Source organism: Perissodus microlepis, chromosome 15 (genome assembly GCF_051167445.1).
Source record: "Perissodus microlepis isolate ML-2025 ecotype Zambia chromosome 15, ASM5116744v1, whole genome shotgun sequence".
Lineage (NCBI taxonomy): Eukaryota > Metazoa > Chordata > Actinopteri > Cichliformes > Cichlidae > Perissodus > Perissodus microlepis.
In genome coordinates, this window is record NC_140475.1 from 11,227,707 (window position 1) to 11,246,163 (window position 18,457).

At 42.8% G+C, this 18,457-nt stretch overlaps 1 protein-coding gene across 1 annotated transcript in view; it reads right to left on the minus strand.

Annotated features, from left to right (window-relative positions):
- The window catches only part of stxbp5a (syntaxin binding protein 5a (tomosyn)), a 108,616-nt gene extending 92,162 nt beyond the window's left edge, over positions 1–16,454 (minus strand). Inside the window, exons 1-3 of the mRNA XM_084953875.1 lie at positions 16,097–16,454; positions 15,831–15,975; positions 13,561–13,658 (exon numbers count right to left, since the gene is read on the minus strand). Of these exons, the coding sequence (XP_084810001.1) occupies positions 13,561–13,658; positions 15,831–15,968 (236 nt within the window). The 5' untranslated portion in view covers positions 15,969–15,975; positions 16,097–16,454. The remainder of the gene's footprint in view (positions 1–13,560; positions 13,659–15,830; positions 15,976–16,096) is intronic.
- Positions 16,455–18,457: the final 2,003 nt, after the last annotated feature.

Below are 18,457 nucleotides of genomic sequence, written 5' to 3' on the forward strand. Positions count from 1 at the left end.
ACCGTTTATGTCGCCAATTCTGTATCTATCTTTGACCTGTCACTCCAAAACACTTTATTCCAAAAGACCTGATTAATCATTTTCATTGGCAAACTGTAGTTTTGTTCTTTCTGGACAACAAAAACTCTTCTTGCCACGCTTCCCATTCAGATCAAATGTGTGATATTTTCAGATTTTTTGAACAACAACAGTTGCAAGAGTTACTTTAAGATCCTCTGACTACATGTTGGGTTGTTTTAGACTTCTTTTAAAGCAAGTGACGTGCTATTAGGATGACTTTGCTGGAACAGTCGGTCCTGGACACATCGGTAGTGATTTGAAATCTATACCACTTGTTTGAGTGATTTTCCTTACAGGGGAACGATTACTCTCAAGTCATTTGGAAACCTTTTCAAAAATCTTTTCCCTGGCTCACAGCCATCCAGAAGCCTTTTTGTCAGGGCCTTGGAGAGCTCTTGAGGACGTGAGGGTAAAAGAAAGCAAAGCAAACACCCTAGAAGGAAGAGGTTTAAACAGGACTGGGGCTACCTGCCACTCCTAATGGAGATTTTAATCCCTGATATCTAATCTGGAATTTGTGATTCTAATTTTATGATTTTGAAGAGGTGATAAATGTAGCTATGTACTACAAAATGTCATTATGTTTACTTTACCTGTAGGCTGTATTTTAAAGATCAATTTTTTTTTTAAACGTGTGAAAAACACTGGTAATTTTCATGTAATTTAATTAGATTTACATAATAATACATCATTAACTAACAATCTATCTGTTTTTGGCGTAATGGCCTTTTTACATTTTGCTTTTAATTATGCTTAATTGGTCATAACCGTTGTGTTGGGGAAACAAAGCACATAGCACATGTGGCGAACATTAACATGCGCGTCACCTCTCGCAAGATAAGCTCCTGGATGTCTGGGTAAAGCGATTGGAAGAGGAGAGTGTTCCAAAGCCAAATCATAAGGAAACATATGAAACATTAATGCGGAGGCAGCAGCGGCCCTTGAGACAGAGTGGAAGACTGCCTACAGTGGTTGAGCAGAAATAATTGGCTGCAGAGAATAAGTAGCAAAATCAGGAGCTTAGATAAAATAAAATACATTTTAAAAGCACAATGCATAACAGAAGAAAATGTAGAAAAGAGTGAGACAAATACTTCACAGTCATTTCAGAGTCGCGGCCCTACGGAGACCCGGAGGTCACGTCAAAGGCAGGGGGAAAAGCAAGATGACAAAATCTTTGTGCTTCACAGCGTTCTGTAAGCCAGTCCCCCTACAAGCACCACAGGGACTGTGCCAACCTGACAGCATAAGTTTGACTCACCCCCACCACAGTTCCACACATTAACAACAATGTCAAGCAAAACCACCGAGTCTCAACCGCTCACGTCATATTGAAACAAGAACCTGAACAAACACTCTGGTTTTTTTTTTGCTTATTTTTAGCTCATCAAATGAAGCGTTTTTATCCACTCGAGGAGAAGCCTTTAATTCAGTCCAGTCATTTTGACAGCAAAGCATGTGCGGGACAGTTATGCAGTTACGATTTCTTGCACAAGCTGCTTCTTGCTTTGTGTTATCAGTTCTTTACCGTAGAGAGCAGGCCAAAAAGCCATGCTCAGGACACATGTTCACCCTCCCAGACGTGAGGATAAACATGTGTTTACAGACCAGAACAATCCCCTGGCACACACTGTGTGTACTGACGGTAATCGAAGGACATCGCATTCTCATTCAACCTCAAAAATGCCTTTAAATTAAACCCATACTGCGTGTTCTCTGTTGACGTCATGTATGATTTGTTAGATGACAGTGATATTTCAACAAGACGCCGGATTTCCAGCATGTATGATGAAGTGATATTTATATCCCTTGACAGGGGAGCGCTATCAGCACGCGCCAAAACCTTCTCTTGGAAAGTTGCAAACAACAGCTTGTACTTAACCTACCAAATAATCGGCTATTTACAGGGAGTGCAGAATTATTAGGCAAATGAGTATTTTGTCCACACCATCCTCTGCATGCATGTTGTCTTACTCCAAGCTGTATAGGCTCAAAAGCCTACTACCAATTAAGCATATTAGGTGATGTGCATCTCTGTAATGAGAAGGGGTGTGGTCTAATGACATCAACACCGTATATCAGGTGTGCATAATTATTAGGCAACGTCCTTTCCTTTGGCAAAATGGGTCAAAAGAAGGACTTGACAGGCTCAGAAAAGTCAAAAATAGTGAGATATCTTGCAGAGGGATGCAGCAGTCTCAAAATTGCAAAGCTTCTGAAGCGTGATCATCGAACAATCAAGCGTTTCATTCAAAATAGTCAACAGGGTCGCAAGAAGCGTGTGGAAAAACCAAGGCGCAAAATAACTGCCCATGAACTGAGAAAAGTCAAGCGTGCAGTTGCCAAGATGCCACTTGCCACCAGTTTGGCCATATTTCAGAGCTGCAACATCACTGGAGTGCCCAAAAGCACAAGGTGTGCAATACTCAGAGACATGGCCAAGGTAAGAAAGGCTGAAAGACGACCACCACTGAACAAGACACACAAGCTGAAATGTCAAGACTGGGCCAAGAAATATCTCAAGACTGATTTTTCTAAGGTTTTATGGACTGATGAAATGAGAGTGAGTCTTGATGGGCCAGATGGATGGGCCCGTGGCTGGATTGGTAAAGGGCAGAGAGCTCCAGTCCGACTCAGACGCCAGCAAGGTGGAGGTGGAGTACTGGTTTGGGCTGGTATCATCAAAGATGAGCTTGTGGGGCCTTTTCGGGTTGAGGATGGAGTCAAGCTCAACTCCCAGTCCTACTGCCAGTTTCTGGAAGACACCTTCTTCAAGCAGTGGTACAGGAAGAAGTCTGCATCCTTCAAGAAAAACATGATTTTCATGCAGGACAATGCTCCATCACACGCGTCCAAGTACTCCACAGCGTGGCTGGCAAGAAAGGGTATAAAAGAAGAAAAACTAATGACATGGCCTCCTTGTTCACCTGATCTGAACCCCATTGAGAACCTGTGGTCCATCATCAAATGTGAGATTTACAAGGAGGGAAAACAGTACACCTCTCTGAACAGTGTCTGGGAGGCTGTGGTTACTGCTGCACGCAATGTTGATGGTGAACAGATCAAAACACTGACAGAATCCATGGATGGCAGGCTTTTGAGTGTCCTTGCAAAGAAAGGTGGCTATATTGGTCGCTGATTTGTTTTTGTTTTGTTTTTGAATGTCAGAAATGTATATTTGTGAATGTGGAGATGTTATATTGGTTTTACTGGTAAAAATAAATAATTGAAATGGGTATATATTTGTTTTTTGTTAAGTTGCCTAATAATTATGCACAGTAATAGTCACCTGCACACACAGATATCCCCCTAAAATAGCTAAAACTAAAAACAAACTAAAAACTACTTCCAAAAACATTCAGCTTTGATATTAATGAGTTTTGTGGGTTCATTGAGAACATGGTTGTTGTTCAATAATAAAATTATTCCTCAAAAATACAACTTGCCTAATAATTCTGCACTCCCTGTATAGGCAAAGGGCAATCTGGAGCTTTTTTTTTTTTTTAGCTTTGAAAGGAAAGAAACGAACGGTTTACATGATTTCTGAAGCACCAGCATTTAGTCCTCGGGGAGTCAACCAAAGTGCTACGATAATGAAAGCGACAGACTCACAAATGAAATCAATAGGAAGCATAGGGTTACCACAAGTATCATCACTTAATCGGAAGCCATTCACAATGACACCAAACAATCTATTAGAGTGTGCAGGGTATTTACTTTTAATGCTTGACTCTTGACGACAAGGGACCGGACAGTGGTCAAAGCTTTTGGTTGCAAGGATGCCGTTACATTAAGAGAAGAATATTGACCAGGACTTACACGAGTGCAAATCAATACAATAGGAACATGATCCTCACAAGTGGCCCAGCCAATGCTGAAAATGCAGCTGTGCGAAATAGATCCTGTCGTAAATCACAACATTCTGACAGAGCTGCGCGCTCTGACTGTCACTCACTCGCTAGGCCGAGCAGCACAGCGGCGAGTATGTTATCAAGAGTACTGGGCGTGGTGTGGTTAAAATGGAGCTCACGTCTCGGATCAAAGATTATCAGTATGTTACAAAATGGGTGATATTTTCACAGTTTTGGCCACTGCTTTGGTTATAATAGAACTACACTCACTGAGAATATTGCTAAGACATGGGATGAAAGCAACAATGAAGTTAAATGAAGCGATAAATGAGCAGCAAATTGATTAGACAGCTAAAAAGGGAAAGTGTGAGGGCCCGAAATGCCTTTCTTAATATCTCACTGAACATGAAAACTGTAACTGTTGGTAAATACTGACATGCTTCCACGCCCTTAAAATTCCTACATACATCTCTAATTTATACAGCAACTCATATGGACTGGCACTGATATAGCTCTTTTCTACTCCAACAGTCCATCGACTGAGCACTCAAAGCACTTTTTAGGAAAACCCATATTCGTCCACTCATTCCTAGAGCAGTATTTCTTTCTATGTCACGTACACATACCTCAACATGTGAACTGCAGCCCAGGATCAAACCATCAACCTTTCAATTGGTAGATGACCCACTCTACCTTCAGTGTTGTGTTGTTGTGCTGATGGATGTTTACACCTTTCATCTCAATTAGATGTCTGTGAAGGTTCTCAGTCATTCAGGTCATCGTAGTCTAAGGAGCTTGGAAAGAAAAGCGTCTTTAAGTTGCTTGAAGACGTTTCGCCTCTCATCCAAGAAGCTTCTTCAGTTCTAAAGTCAAATGGTGGGGAGTCCCAGATTTAAGCCCTGTGGGAGAGACCAAACAGCCACTTCATAAACGCATGGCACAACATAGAAGAGCCACCTCCACGGGACAAGACTCGGCTGTCCATCTGCATCTAAAGGACAAAGGTCACTCTTTTGAGGATACCAGCGTTCACATTTCGGACAGATAAGACAGATGGTTTGAAAGAGAAGTGAAAGAAGCCATCTATGTCCACTCTCAACGGCCATCTTTGCACAGAGGCGGTGGCTTACGACACCAACTGTCTGCCATCTATAATCCAGTTTTTGGTTTCCCTTCCCAGACGCCTTAACGCCCACTCACATCCTGGGCCATTGACCTCAGGAAATCACATCATAGGGTGGGGCTAGGTTTAACAATGAGCTCACCCGAAACCTCGGCTGATTGTGACCTACACCCGTTTTCACACCTTGGCTCGTGTGATTAGGTAGAGGATCATTAGGGGATCCATTGTACCTCTTGGGGGGACACACCCACACGGCTTAAATCTAGGACTCTCCACCATTTGACCCTTAGAACTGAAGAAGCTTCTCGGATGAGAGGTGAAACATCTTCAAGCAACTTAAAGAAGTCCAGACGCTTTTCTTTACAAGGTCCTTAGACCACATCAATTAGAGTTTTGCAGGCAGGATTAAAAATGTCAATCCAAACTTCCTACTGCGTTTGCTCCACTGTCCTGGAAAATGTTAGCTAACCTTATAACTAAGGTTCCTTCAGGCCAACATAGGGATTTGCTTAGTACCACTAAGATCACCTTAGTATGACTTTCTACCCATGTTAAAGTGGTCAGAGAGAAAATCAATCTTTTCATGGTTACTTACAGTTCATAATTACAGCTAACACAGTCAGTGTAGCTTCACCTGTCCACAAGCAGTCAGAATAAAGCCGGTCAACATCCAGTACAATAGGTACACTCTCCCAGTGCGTGTGTTCAAATATAAACCTATTTATTCTCTCCAGCCCACGTGACACTGTGTATTTACATTGAGCCACTCAAGCGTCGTCTCCCGTCTGTTGGGAATAATTAGTGCACAGGTTGGTGACCTCTCAGGCATTGCTACTCTGCATCAAACAGTCAGTACATGTGCATTACTCAGGGCTCGCAAAATTTCAAAATCCCTGGTAGCCCTTCGGGCAGGGACTCTTCAGTTTTTGGTAGCCCAAAATAAATTTAAGTAGCCCGAATAAAAAAAGAGAGCAATTTTTTGATTGATGTTTTGTTTCCTGTTTTGTTTCCTTTACAATATTATACATTAAAGTATAATATTGTAACGGAAACAAAACATTAATCAAAAAATTGTTGAAACACAAATTACAACATTGTATAAAAATTACAATCATCAACTCAAATACTTGGTTCTAATTGAACAGAAATTTCTATGAACTTGTAAGAACTGTGTAGAACATGAATCAGCCTGTGTCAGATCCTGAATTTGAAATTTCCACTGAAGTCACGGGTAAGAGGCAAGTGGAACCAAGATCTAGGCCATTTGCTTTTTGAAGTTTGCAAAGACTGCTAAATTTTGCCAGTGGTAGTTCACTCTTTGCAACATAGTACGCTGTTCTAAACAGATTTTTCAGGTTTATTTTTAGTATGTTATTTGCAATTGGTGTTTGTTCTGGGAAAGATATTGCAGACTGAGCAATAATGCATTTCTTGCATTTCTCATGGGTTCTAATGGGGGTCTTTCTTAAAATTACTGGTCCCAGTAACAAAGGCGCTTGTCGACTCAGAAATCGAGGGAAAACCAACAACACACCCGGCAGAACATTATGTTACTTACACGGGTGCACATAAGTGGTCCGCATGTGCGCATTTGCTGTCAAAATAAAAGACGCGCACCAGATAAGAAGTTGCAACGCGTGTTTGCGTCCATATAAAATGCACTGTTTTTGTCCGCTAGAGTGGGATTTTCACGGCACATTCCGCACCACATCTCTGTGCGTTCATCATTTGTTTGAAGCCAGCTCACCTCCTGCAACTACTTTTCCGAGAATACGCGCTTCTTTTGTGGTTCGGAGTCCTTCTGACATTTCTTTGGAGGTGGAGGAACACCAAAGTAATTGCTTAAAGGAGCTTGCTTCTTCGACATCTTTAAGAGTTCTAAACAAATGTCTGTCCTCCTCCAGAAAATCTTATGTACGCAAACACGCGTTGCAACTTCTTATCTTGTGCGCCTTTTTTTATTTTGACAGCGAATGCACCTGCGGACCACTTATGTGTACCCCTGTTTATTATTTAGCTTGTCATATTGCAGCCACAGAAATTCTTTTGTCCATGAAACCATAAAGCTGCACTTTATTTTTTGCCTTATAGTCTGATTTGTCATAACTTTTCCGTTTTGTGGTAACCTTTTCTTTGGCTGTCACTTCTTCACCCTGACCTGTCTTATTTGGCTCAGCAGAACTAAAATATATATCCTGCTGCTTTTACACACGCACTCACTTAACGCTCAGCGATTCTCTGCGCGATCAACCTCTCACATGTTTAAGCTTGCTGCGGGAGATTTCACTTGTCATGTTTGCATAGTAAGCTAACGATTGATAAGACGATGTCAGAGGAATTGGTGCGCAAATTATCGTCACTCACCAATCAGTACTGTCGCTCTCTATACACAGTTCGCGCGATTGCAAAGTGAAAGCAAAAAAAACAAGCAAATTCAAACGAAATTTCCGAAAGAATGCAAAAGCATTGACATATATTTTCCCTTCCTACGATAGCCCGACGGGCCGGGCAGAGATAGATTTTGGTAGCCCGACTGGAAAAATCGCTAGCCCCGGGACGTCGGGCTAGCGATTTTGCGAGCCCTGTTACTTATAGCTTGGTTTCTTTTCATGCAGTGTACAGACAAAAGAATGAAAAAGTGCACATGCATTAACAACCAGCAGATGTAAAATGTGCCTTTGGTCAAAAGCTTCTAGACAACACTTATTAAGCAGTCCTTCAAGTTCCCACCTTAAATGTGATGAGTCATGGTAAGTAGGAAGGCCTGTGTGTCTGGATGAACTTTACTTTTCTTTTACATGTGCATTTTTCCATTAGTTAACTGGTCAAACGGTTTAAACCATCAAAGCCACATGCCTCCCTTTAATGCGCAGACATACACACACTCATCATCCCTGACAAGGCAGGAGTCAACAGAGCAGAGAGACAAGGAGCAAGAGGAGTAAGAGCTGGAGATAAATGTACACTAAATTATTGAGGAGAAGCAACATGGCAGCACAACTTTAATCACCCTAAACCCGGATCCCATTTGGTGCCTGTCAAGGCTAAAGGACTTAAGCAGAACACGCTGTCAGGATATTGGACAGGGGGAAGCAGCAAAAACACTGTTGCGGTACTGATGCAGCAAAATTTGTTTTCCATTTCTAAGAACCGATAGAACAGAGGACGCTGGGTGCTTTGGGAGGGCATGAAAGATTCAAACCTGGTACATAAGGGGTCTTTGATTAACAGCACTTCAATACAGCGCACAGCCACAAACACATGCCCTCTTTGTTCCGGTAATAGTGTAAAGTTGATGTGCACAGAACTGACATGAAAGCCACATCTTGGAAGTTCCCTTGTGACCTGACCACGGGCTAAACTTTCAAGACTTTTTTTTTTTTTGGACTATATCACACAGTTATATCGACTGGCAGTTTTAAGACTTAATTTCAACTGATTTTCTCTTCTTTCTCTCCCCCAGTCCTTGTTCTACTTGTATGAAAAGTAAAATGAGGTCCACTGGGATGAGATACTAATCCCTCTTTATATTCTGTGATACCAAACCACTTTAACAATCCTTCATCCCCCATATGCTACTGCCAGCTCTCCAGCTAGCCACTGAGAAGGAAACAAACTATACATTTGTAAATTTTGTAGACCTTTCCACCAGAGCAGATTATATGAAATGTGAAGAAATACGTACACTGATGTTTAAGTCAGCAATATATATAATATGCATTTCCCTTCTACACTCAGTTGCTTGCAATTAAGAACCTAAATCACACCACAAAAAAGCAAAGAAAAGAAAGTTTTAACAAAACAGATAAAAGACCTAACAACTGAATAAATGGTCTATGACCTGAAAACAAGCTTTAGCTTTATCTCTAAAGATAGTGCAGCTATGCAGAGAAAAGTAGCCAGAGGGTCACTGTAATTATTTGTTAAAGTCGAACTGTACTATGAAAGCAATAATAATAATAACCCAGAACTTATATCACTGGAATCCTCCAAGAGAGTCTCACATATATTGAAATACACGGAAATATTAATAACGTTTAGTCGCGAGTTTAATCAAAATAAGAACTTCCCTCGCATACATATGATGAAGCGCTGTAGAGATTGTGAGCTACAACTGAACACTTCCTTTGGTGCATATTATACCAATTAAATTCACGCTTGTATTGCTAAGTAAAAACAATCTGTGTCATTAAGATCACGTCTCAGCAAGATTTTCAAGTGACTGTGGGCAAACGTTGAAGGGTAGCACACTCACTCATTGAATCAGAATCTGCATGCGTGCGTGCATGCACGCGCCGTTTCTGCATCCACCAGTGTCTGCTCGCATATACAAATGTTTGCCCTTTTGTGCACGTCACACGTTATTTGAATCCGCATTCATTAACATCTGTACAACTGATCTATCATCGTGCGTGTGCATATGTGCAGAGGCACAACTGCATGTTACCTCAGCCACCTCCGGACAGCTATTCTGAAATAATAATTCTGGGGATGAGCGCACGCGCTTCTGTGTGTGTGCCTGTGTGCCTCCATTTGGACGTGTGAGGCCTATGATGTCCTGCGTTTGTCGATGAGATAATCTGGCGGAGCATGGACTGACAATTTGATCTATTGATCTGCGTCTTGCTGGCTCACAGGGAGTCTCTGAGTTATAGCGCTGCCATTTCTCCTGGCCACCATTAGTAAAGAGCGATCTCTCTGGGGAGGTGATGCTGCCACAGTGTTAAACACATTTGCTGCAGACCACCCAGAAATTGAAATACATACAGATGACTCTGGCTCCAGTGTTATAACATTCCAAAACTGTCCATGTTTTCTGTCAGCCGGACACTCAGTTTCTATATACTGTTGCTTTAATGCGCAAAAACAATGTCTGATTAAAATCGTGTTCAGTATTACACGTTCTTGCTGACACAGCATAGAAAATATCTGACCAAAAATGAGCAAAAGATTTTCACAGTTGTTGACAGTTTGACACATTTTAGATTGTACTTGATTACTCCAATATACTGAAGTTGGAGATCCTAAACTACAGGTAACTGATTCATGTGTTGATGTCACTTGTCCCATGCTTATCATACGCCTGCAATCTCATATATCGACTACTTCTCTCACCCCAACCGGTCGGAGCAGATGGCCCCGACCCTCCCTGAGCCTGGTTATGCCGGAGGTTTCTTCCTGTTAAAAGGGAGTTTTTCCTTCCCACTGTCGCCAAAGTGCTCATAGGGGGTCATATGATTGTTGTGTTTTTTCTCTGTATGTATTTTTGTAGGGTCTACATTACAATATAAAGCGCCTTGAGGCGACTGTTGTTGTGATTTGGCGCTATATAAATAAAATTGAATTGGAACTGAATTATTATGCAGGATATAGCACTTTTTAATGTAAAGACTTTAATGGGTTAAGCACTGCGTTTGAATCCGCTCCAAAGCCCTGCCCCTGGTCCTTCTCCCAGTTTTCCTGTCTACAACTGGTCTATTACAATAAAGGCTAACAGTTCTAAGAGAATTATAGCAGGTATTAACTGCACGCTTGGTTAGTGTCAGTTTTGTCTTTGGTATGCCAAAGTATCCTGATGATAGTGAACAAGTTACTGAAGCCCAAGTTGCTCCTGAGTGTGAATGTTATACGGAGAGCACTTAGACATATAAAAAAGTGCTTGTGCGAATGTGTGTGTGGATGGCTGAATGAGACATGCTGTATAAAGTGCTTTGAGTATTCAAGTAGAGCAGAAAAGCGCTATACAAGACTCGTATGATGGAGCTCGGCTGGCACATGCGGTTTAATTAAGGCAAAAACTAGCATTACTCTCAGTACTGAGACTACCATTATTTAACACAATCCTCTTTTTACTTTTACCCTTCATGTTGATCCACAGCATCACATTAAAAAGAGGTGTGGAGGAAGAAGCAAGAGCATCATTGCAGAATGGTTTCAAGCTAAATGCTCGTTTTATCTTTTAATCTTTTCTTTTTTATGAATGCTGGAAGCCAAGATTGCAACAGTGTTTTTTTTAGTCCGGTGAAAAGCTAATCTTCTCATCTTTTTGTCTTATGTTGATGGCCTTGTGGTTAACCTCCTGGTAAACACTAAAAGGGCCTCTGCAGTGTTCATTGAAAAGTAGCGTCATCAGAAAGTATTTGGCCAAGAAATAAAGGGCATAGGAAACAAGGAAGCTTTTTTTTTTTTTGCTCCTCCACCTTCCTCAGAAACACTGTCTCATCACTAAAACCACTGCTTTATTAATTCAGCATTTTGCAATCCTGCTTATTTTTGAAAATACACAGCTAATCCAAAGGATAGCTAATGTGGGGTGACTGCTTGCACAGCAAATCCCGTTGTTTTTTTTAAATGCTCATGACTTCTTTTTGCTGTTGAGATACTGTGCAGAAAACAATTGAGTGTGTGTCTCTGTGTGTGCACTTGGGCATATCTGTCTCACTGCATTACCACACACAGATCAATAAGGATTCTATTCTTGGCCATTAGATCTTGAAAAAAAGGGATAGCCTGCCTCTCTCACTCTTCCCTAGCTATTCCCCCTCTCTCTCTGCTCTTCCTGGTTTATTGGCCTGTTCTTTCCACGGGCTCACCAGCCAAGCTCTTTCTCTATTTCCCGTCTTTCCCTCCTCCAGATAACACCAAAGGGACATTGTCATCTTCCCAGGTGGACGCTGAAGCCAGAGGCAGAGTGAGTGGTGAGCAGCCAATACGAGGCAGTTTTGGGGGACCACAGAAATGATTGGCTTTATGTCTACAGGGATGAGACATATCCTCAGAGAACACAAACACCGACATGTATCGCACATGTGTACACATCAGTGCACGCCTCCTGTTAGTGCTGTAATTTTCAGTGCTTTGCCACGTTGCCAGGCTGAGGCCCTTGATCTGCCACTTCCTGTAATCCTTCATGGAAGAGGGGTGCAGCCAAATGTCCTGGCAGGCCAACCAGGCAAACAAACACACATATACACACACTCACACAGACGTCGATATCCATGAGAAGCCTCTCATGGCCCGCCAGGGCGTAGATGTGACCATGTGTATCAGCACAGGGAATCCCTGGATGCCTTTCCAAAACCTGCAACCAGCCAAAACTTCAACGAAATCACAACCTGCCACAAGACCCACATCCGGCAGCTCAGCACTGCACAATTTATGAATCGCAAAAGCTCGAACTACACCGCCTGCATCTGCGCCACAGTGGTGTCGCTGTCATCAGATAAAGAGACAGGGCTGACTAAACAGTAAAATAACAGGGGAGGAGAACCAACACCAAGGAGCAGATAGATGACTCCCAATTCACCTTCCACTGACTCTGATAAGACTCTATCTGATCCACATCACTCAAACACAAAAGAGATCCCTCAGTTCATTCAGTTTCAAAGTGACCAATTACAGCCAGCAGGAAACATCTGACAAGATCATTCGACCAAAGTCGGTATAGTCTGAGTATAGGCTGACTCGCTATAAACTTCTTCTTCCTACTTTGGAAGTAATGGGTAATGTACCAGAAAGCAAGACACAAGCCTTATTGAGCTTATCCACCTTAACATAGTTCACCTACCAAAGCAGGAATTTCTACTTGTATCTACTAATACAAGTGATCGAATCTGCTCTAGTCCAGTTAAGGTTTATTTTGAATCTGTAAAGCTTTAGGAACATACAGTTATCGTTTTAAAATGTGGTGTGCCTACCATCTCACTCAGTCTGTCTTAAAACATTTAAAAGGTACACAGGCTGCCCATCTTTTTAAAAAAAATCTGGCAAACACGGTTCAGTAGACTCTCATGCTCATCATCATCCTCCCTTTTTTCCAGTGCAAGGTGAACGAGACTGAGTCACAACCATACCTGCCAGCAGGTGGGAAAGAGGGACAGCCAGGCGGACCGCTCTTAATCACACCGTAATGAGCTGGCAAAGGTTGTCGGACAGGCAGGAGAACACACAGAGGACCTGTAAAAGTGGCCTCACACAGGCAGGCAAGTTCGCGGGCGTTCTCTGAAGTTATATGACTCCCCGTGGTGCCATTTCATCGCAAGCTGTTGTCCCTGTTTGTGTTAACGTCCTCATATTGCAAGAAAGCCGATGCGAGCTAACACTTGTGCCGAACGGCAACACGTATTTCAATATGTGGGGTCTGTGCGGGCTTTGCTTTCATTTAGCATTCGGCACAAGGGTGCAAGAATGTAGCACGGTCAAGGTCTAAAAAACAGAGAAACTGTGAAATTCAGTGAAGGTAAATGTGGTCTATATTTTATGCATTGTCTCGCCTTGGGATAATATCTGGATGTTGGACTTTAAGTTGAAGAGAAATCAAACACTGAAGCTCGCAAACCCAAGAAACCCATCTTTCTAAAATCCCTCTAAGATACTGAAAACCAGCCAACATACAGGAGCGTCTGACAACAGCAGCTGAGGGGACTGTTCACTTACCTGCTGCTGCCTCACAGGGATGCACCTACCCAAAGGAGCTGCCACAGGCCACAGCAGCTCATAGAGGCTCAGCGGCAAGTAAAAGGATACAATCTGAGAGCTCCACTCTGGGTGCCAACGGCCAATATCTTCTGCACAGGGTCAAAAGCCATGGACGACGGCTGATAGGGGAAGCCATGACGGACAGTCTGGTGCGATACGTAGAAAAATGAAGAAGAAGAAAGAAGGAAAAAAAAAAAGAAAATGTGTTAGAGAATATCAATTTGCATTTCACAGCAGGGGTGTTGTTTTGTCAGTGGATGCCACACACCTGACTTTGATAAACAAATGGCCCAGATGGATGCGAAGAGTGTTATGACAGAAATATAAAAACTGAAAATGTGCAGACAAGGGAAAATTTAAAAATAAAAAAATAAAAAAAAGATGGAACAAATACTCTTTCTGTGCACAGATATCCTTTTCTTAATGATAGGTATGATATTTGGACTCGCTTTTTTGGTTCCTTTTATAATCACTGGCCTAATTTGAGATTTCATCTCTCTCTCATTTCCCTCTTTTTATGTTGTTTTCCTTCTCTCGCTGCCTCCCACGTGAAGTCGTGATAACACTTAAAGTCTGGAAATAAAATACATGGAGAAAAAAAAAAAACATGGATAAGGAGGAATCAGGTTATGATTAGCTTTTGTTTCTTCTTTACGGTATGCGACGCATTATAAGGTGTTCCTGGTTCACTCTGTGCATTTCTGTGACGGTAGTTTTATGGCATCAGTCAGCCGGCGGTGGGCTGTTGGATTTGTTTGCTTAGTGACAGAAGGCTAAAGTACATTACATAAGAAGCACTCGGTGCAGCAGAGACACCTGCCTTCCTTGTAGAGAGACAACACAGAGAGATCCTGTCCAGACAGACAGCAAAGGTGCAAGAGTGAGCCTGAAGTCTTGTTCAAAGGCACTTCAATCAGACGTCTTGCTGTTGACAGACATATTTAGGCTGCCGTGGCTATAAAACCTGCAGTCTTTGAGCTGGTCTGTCTAGTCACCAAACCCCAACGTCCCCAAAGCCCTCGGGTATGTTGACATGATTCTAGATTATTTTCCCGTGTTTACTTCACGCGCTCTCAACGTAACACTTCTTACTGATGTTAATCTCCCTGGATTTGCACCTCTGTTATGTGACTACTAAAATACACGAGGACAAAAAGTCTTTTAACACACAAAAAAAGACTTCATCGTGCAAATATGCTAAAGCAAATCAATGGCAGTGTCATTTTTTTCCAGCAACCAGACATAACGAAGGATATCACACATAGATGATTTCAAATATATCAAAAACATTAGGTGGAATAAGCAAAAAAGCTTCACAAGCACACAATTTAAATATGTTGGGAAATCAATGAGAAGCACACAGTGGGGTCTATTAAAAGGGCAATTAGAAAAGCTGCTGAGGAAACTCTGAATTGACTTAACAGTAGCATGCACGTCATGTAAACTGGACGGGTATTATCCCAATTATCACATCTACTACTGTGGTCAATACAGACAGAGGAGGGCGAGTCTTTTTTTTAATCTCCCAAGCAGGCCTGCACTCACTTCAGGCGCCATCAGTCCCCAATGATCTGGGGATAAAGTGGTCTGTGTTTAGGTGTGGATGAGGGAGACCGAACGGAGGGGGGTGCAGGGATGTGTGAAAGAGAAAAGACGAGGGAGAAGAAGGGAATGGAGAGACACTGCGTGGAAAAGACAACACGCACACTGCCACACGTTCGCTTACACACGCACATCAATCACAAACCAATGTTTTACTAATCCAAACCAACAGATTATGCAAGAGGGGATCAGTTCAGCCCAACCCCTCGATATGACAGTTCATGCCATGCGCACATGCAGAAAACTCCGGGATTTTCACAGAGTACACTGGCGCAACCCTAACCCTACTATACCCCGTGTTGCTCGATGATTTTAAAAAAGCTCGAAGTAAATTACTTAACAAAAACATAAACAATCGAATAGAAACTTGCAGCTGGTCGGTGCAGCGCACTCGCCAAACAGCATGCGCATCGTAGCTGCCTATGTTGCACTGTTTATGCGCATAGGATGTGATCTTTCTGAAATGGACAGGCTGCTCGCCAAATGTTCATTAAATCTTTAATGAACACGTGCTTGTTGTAGTTTAGAAGAAGACTGCAGTGTAAAACGCTTTGCGGCTAATAAATAATTCCGTGGAGCTCCACTTGCACCATCCGTGTTCTGAGATGGGATAAGTGCAAAACATTGCCTGCAATAAATATCATTAGCGCTAAAAGCCAATATGCAAACAGCTGTATGATTGGAAAAAAAGAAGAAAAATCTCCAGTCTCACCCACCTTGCAGAGCTGGAAATGCTCGGACTGGAGGGTCTCCTGGATGAGATGGTTCTCTTGTGGCCCCACTTGGACAGACGGCGTGGAGGAGGACACCTCTTTTAAACCGTCCAGCACCTTCCTGATGTTGAACTTCTTCATTTTCAGACTGCAGAACACAGAATTGAAATCACCCGCAATAATAATGATTTTAAAAAAAGATAAAGGGAATGGCCACTTTATTTCTCTCACACACACGCGTGCGCTCTGTTCCCCCCTGTGGCTCTCACATTTTAGTGCTTATTATTTATCGCAGTCTCCATGCTGGAAAGCTTAACGCGCGCACCGCACAGGTCAGGTCGCCGCTTGAGGTGTTTCTGGAGAGGGGGCGGTGGGGGTGCTGGTGCGTCGGTGTAATTTGCTCCTTGGAGTCCGTGCTGTGCCCCACTGCGTCTCCGTTCTTCCTCGCGGCGTCCCTCCCCTCCCCTCTCGACTGTGTGCGCCGCTCAGCCAAGGCGGAAACGCAGCGCAGCGGCGGCGGCGGTGGTGATGGTGGTGATGCTGCTGCTGCTGCTGCTGACGCTCTTGCGCATGTCTGACAGAACAGGCTTCAACACAAATCCCGCCACCTTGCCAACCCCCCCTCTCTCTCTCTCTCTCGCTCTCTCCCTCTTGTTTCATCGGCCCCAGCGACAACGCCCCCTCCCTCCCCTCCCTGTCACGCACGTATAGTAGGTTTTGCTCCACTGCACCTGGTGATGCTGGTGAGCCTGGGATGCAGCAGCGTTGAGAGTCTGCGTGGAGACAGACGAGCAAACAAACCGGGGCTCAGTGCCATTATTTCCAATACACCCTTGCCTTAACCTCTCCGCCTCTTTTTATGTGCTTGCGTGGAAGATTCGCCATATTAAGGGTCACGCACAACAGATGATGGATGTGGAAATCAGTTGTTTTTTTAAACGAAAGAAATGGTTGTGCCAGGCTCAGCAATAAAAGACAGTCACAACAATAATAGAGCTGCATTTTGAACAGTTTTTGGGGGGCTTGGAGAAAAATGATAACATGATAACAACCACTTTCAATCTATATTTAATTTTTTTAGGATTTCTTTTTCCTTCTTTTTAAAGACGTTATCGCGCTCCCTGTGCTGTTTGATTTCATTATTTATTTATTTTTTGGCGAATGCTGCAAAGAGCGTTTGCAGAGAGGGAGCCACGTTAAGTAGCCCAACAGCTGAGCAAGCAAATGCGTCTATCAGTATCCATAGCAATGACTGAGTCCATCCTAGTGGAAGTTTACGCGCTCAACCAAGCTCCACGGCTACAACGCAAGAGCAAGACTTCATAGTCCAAAGCTGATGAAAAGGAAGGAGTTTGGAAATGTCTGGAACCGTATGACATGTATGTCTCTCAAGACAATAAATCTAATATTTATCATTCTGTTTAAGATTAGATGTTGAACACATACAAATGTTTAATCCTACTTATTTTAAAGGAATTAACACTCTAATGTGTGTTTGCTGTCTCTATAGATTTGAGACTAACATTCACATGAGTCAGCAACAAAAGAGGGGCTCTGACTTTAGCTGTTCCACATACCTTTTCTGAAAGAACTTTCATATTTGCCATCTAGTGGATATATTGAGGGATAGCATGCCAGACGGTTGAAAGCTTTGAACTATGTGTATGTCCCACCACCAAAGCATGGAGATGCTCCAAAGATTTAAGATATGCAGAGTCCGTGACATATGATTGTAAATACCTTGTGTGTATCAGACTTAGAATAGACTGGTGAGTATTGAAGAGCTGGACTCTGACCCTTCAAATCTACCAGTACAAGGGCACCAAAGATTTGAGATGTGTGCAAACAGTATTTAGATAGTCAATCCAATTCAGTTTTATTTCAATAGCACCAAATCAAAACATCAGTCACCTCAAAGTGCTTTATGTTGTAAGATAAAGACCCTACAGTAATACAGAGAAAACAGCAACAATCAAGTGCCCCCCTTTAAGCAAGCAGTTGGTGACAGTGGGAAGGGAAAACTCCCTTTTAACAGGAAGAAACTTCTAGCAGAACAAAGCTAAGGGAAGGGCAGCTATCTGCTGCGACCAGTTGGGGGTGAAGGGAGGAAGACAGGATAAAAAAATACTGTTTTTATACACTTCTGTAAACCTTTTTCACCTCACACCTAGATTAGCCAAGGCTTGATTCATGAGCTCACAGTTGCCCTTAAAGAGTAATAACATATAAAATATGTCTCCACATAAACACAGTCACTTCACAGAGTCCCGTGATCATACCTATTCGGTACCTTGCGCAGTCTGTAGTCTACTAGGAGCAGCTGCTATCGAGATCTAACACTCACACAACTTTAGCACCAGGTACGATTCTCCTGAGCACTGAAGTGAGTTGAGCGCAGCACCCTGGTACAGCTGTGTATGTAAGGTCACAGATGAAGCACGAGCCTTGACAAGCTCATGCTTGAGTGACACAAATGTTGCCACCTGTTTGGGTTGTTTGCTAACACTCTCATCTTAGACAGGTGCCCTCGAGCAGCATGTGTGCAGCAGTGGAAGTAATAGCTGTGTGTCTGAACTCGCTAGCACCTGATGCCATTTCTGTCTTAAAGTGGAGAAAGTGAGGGGGGGGAT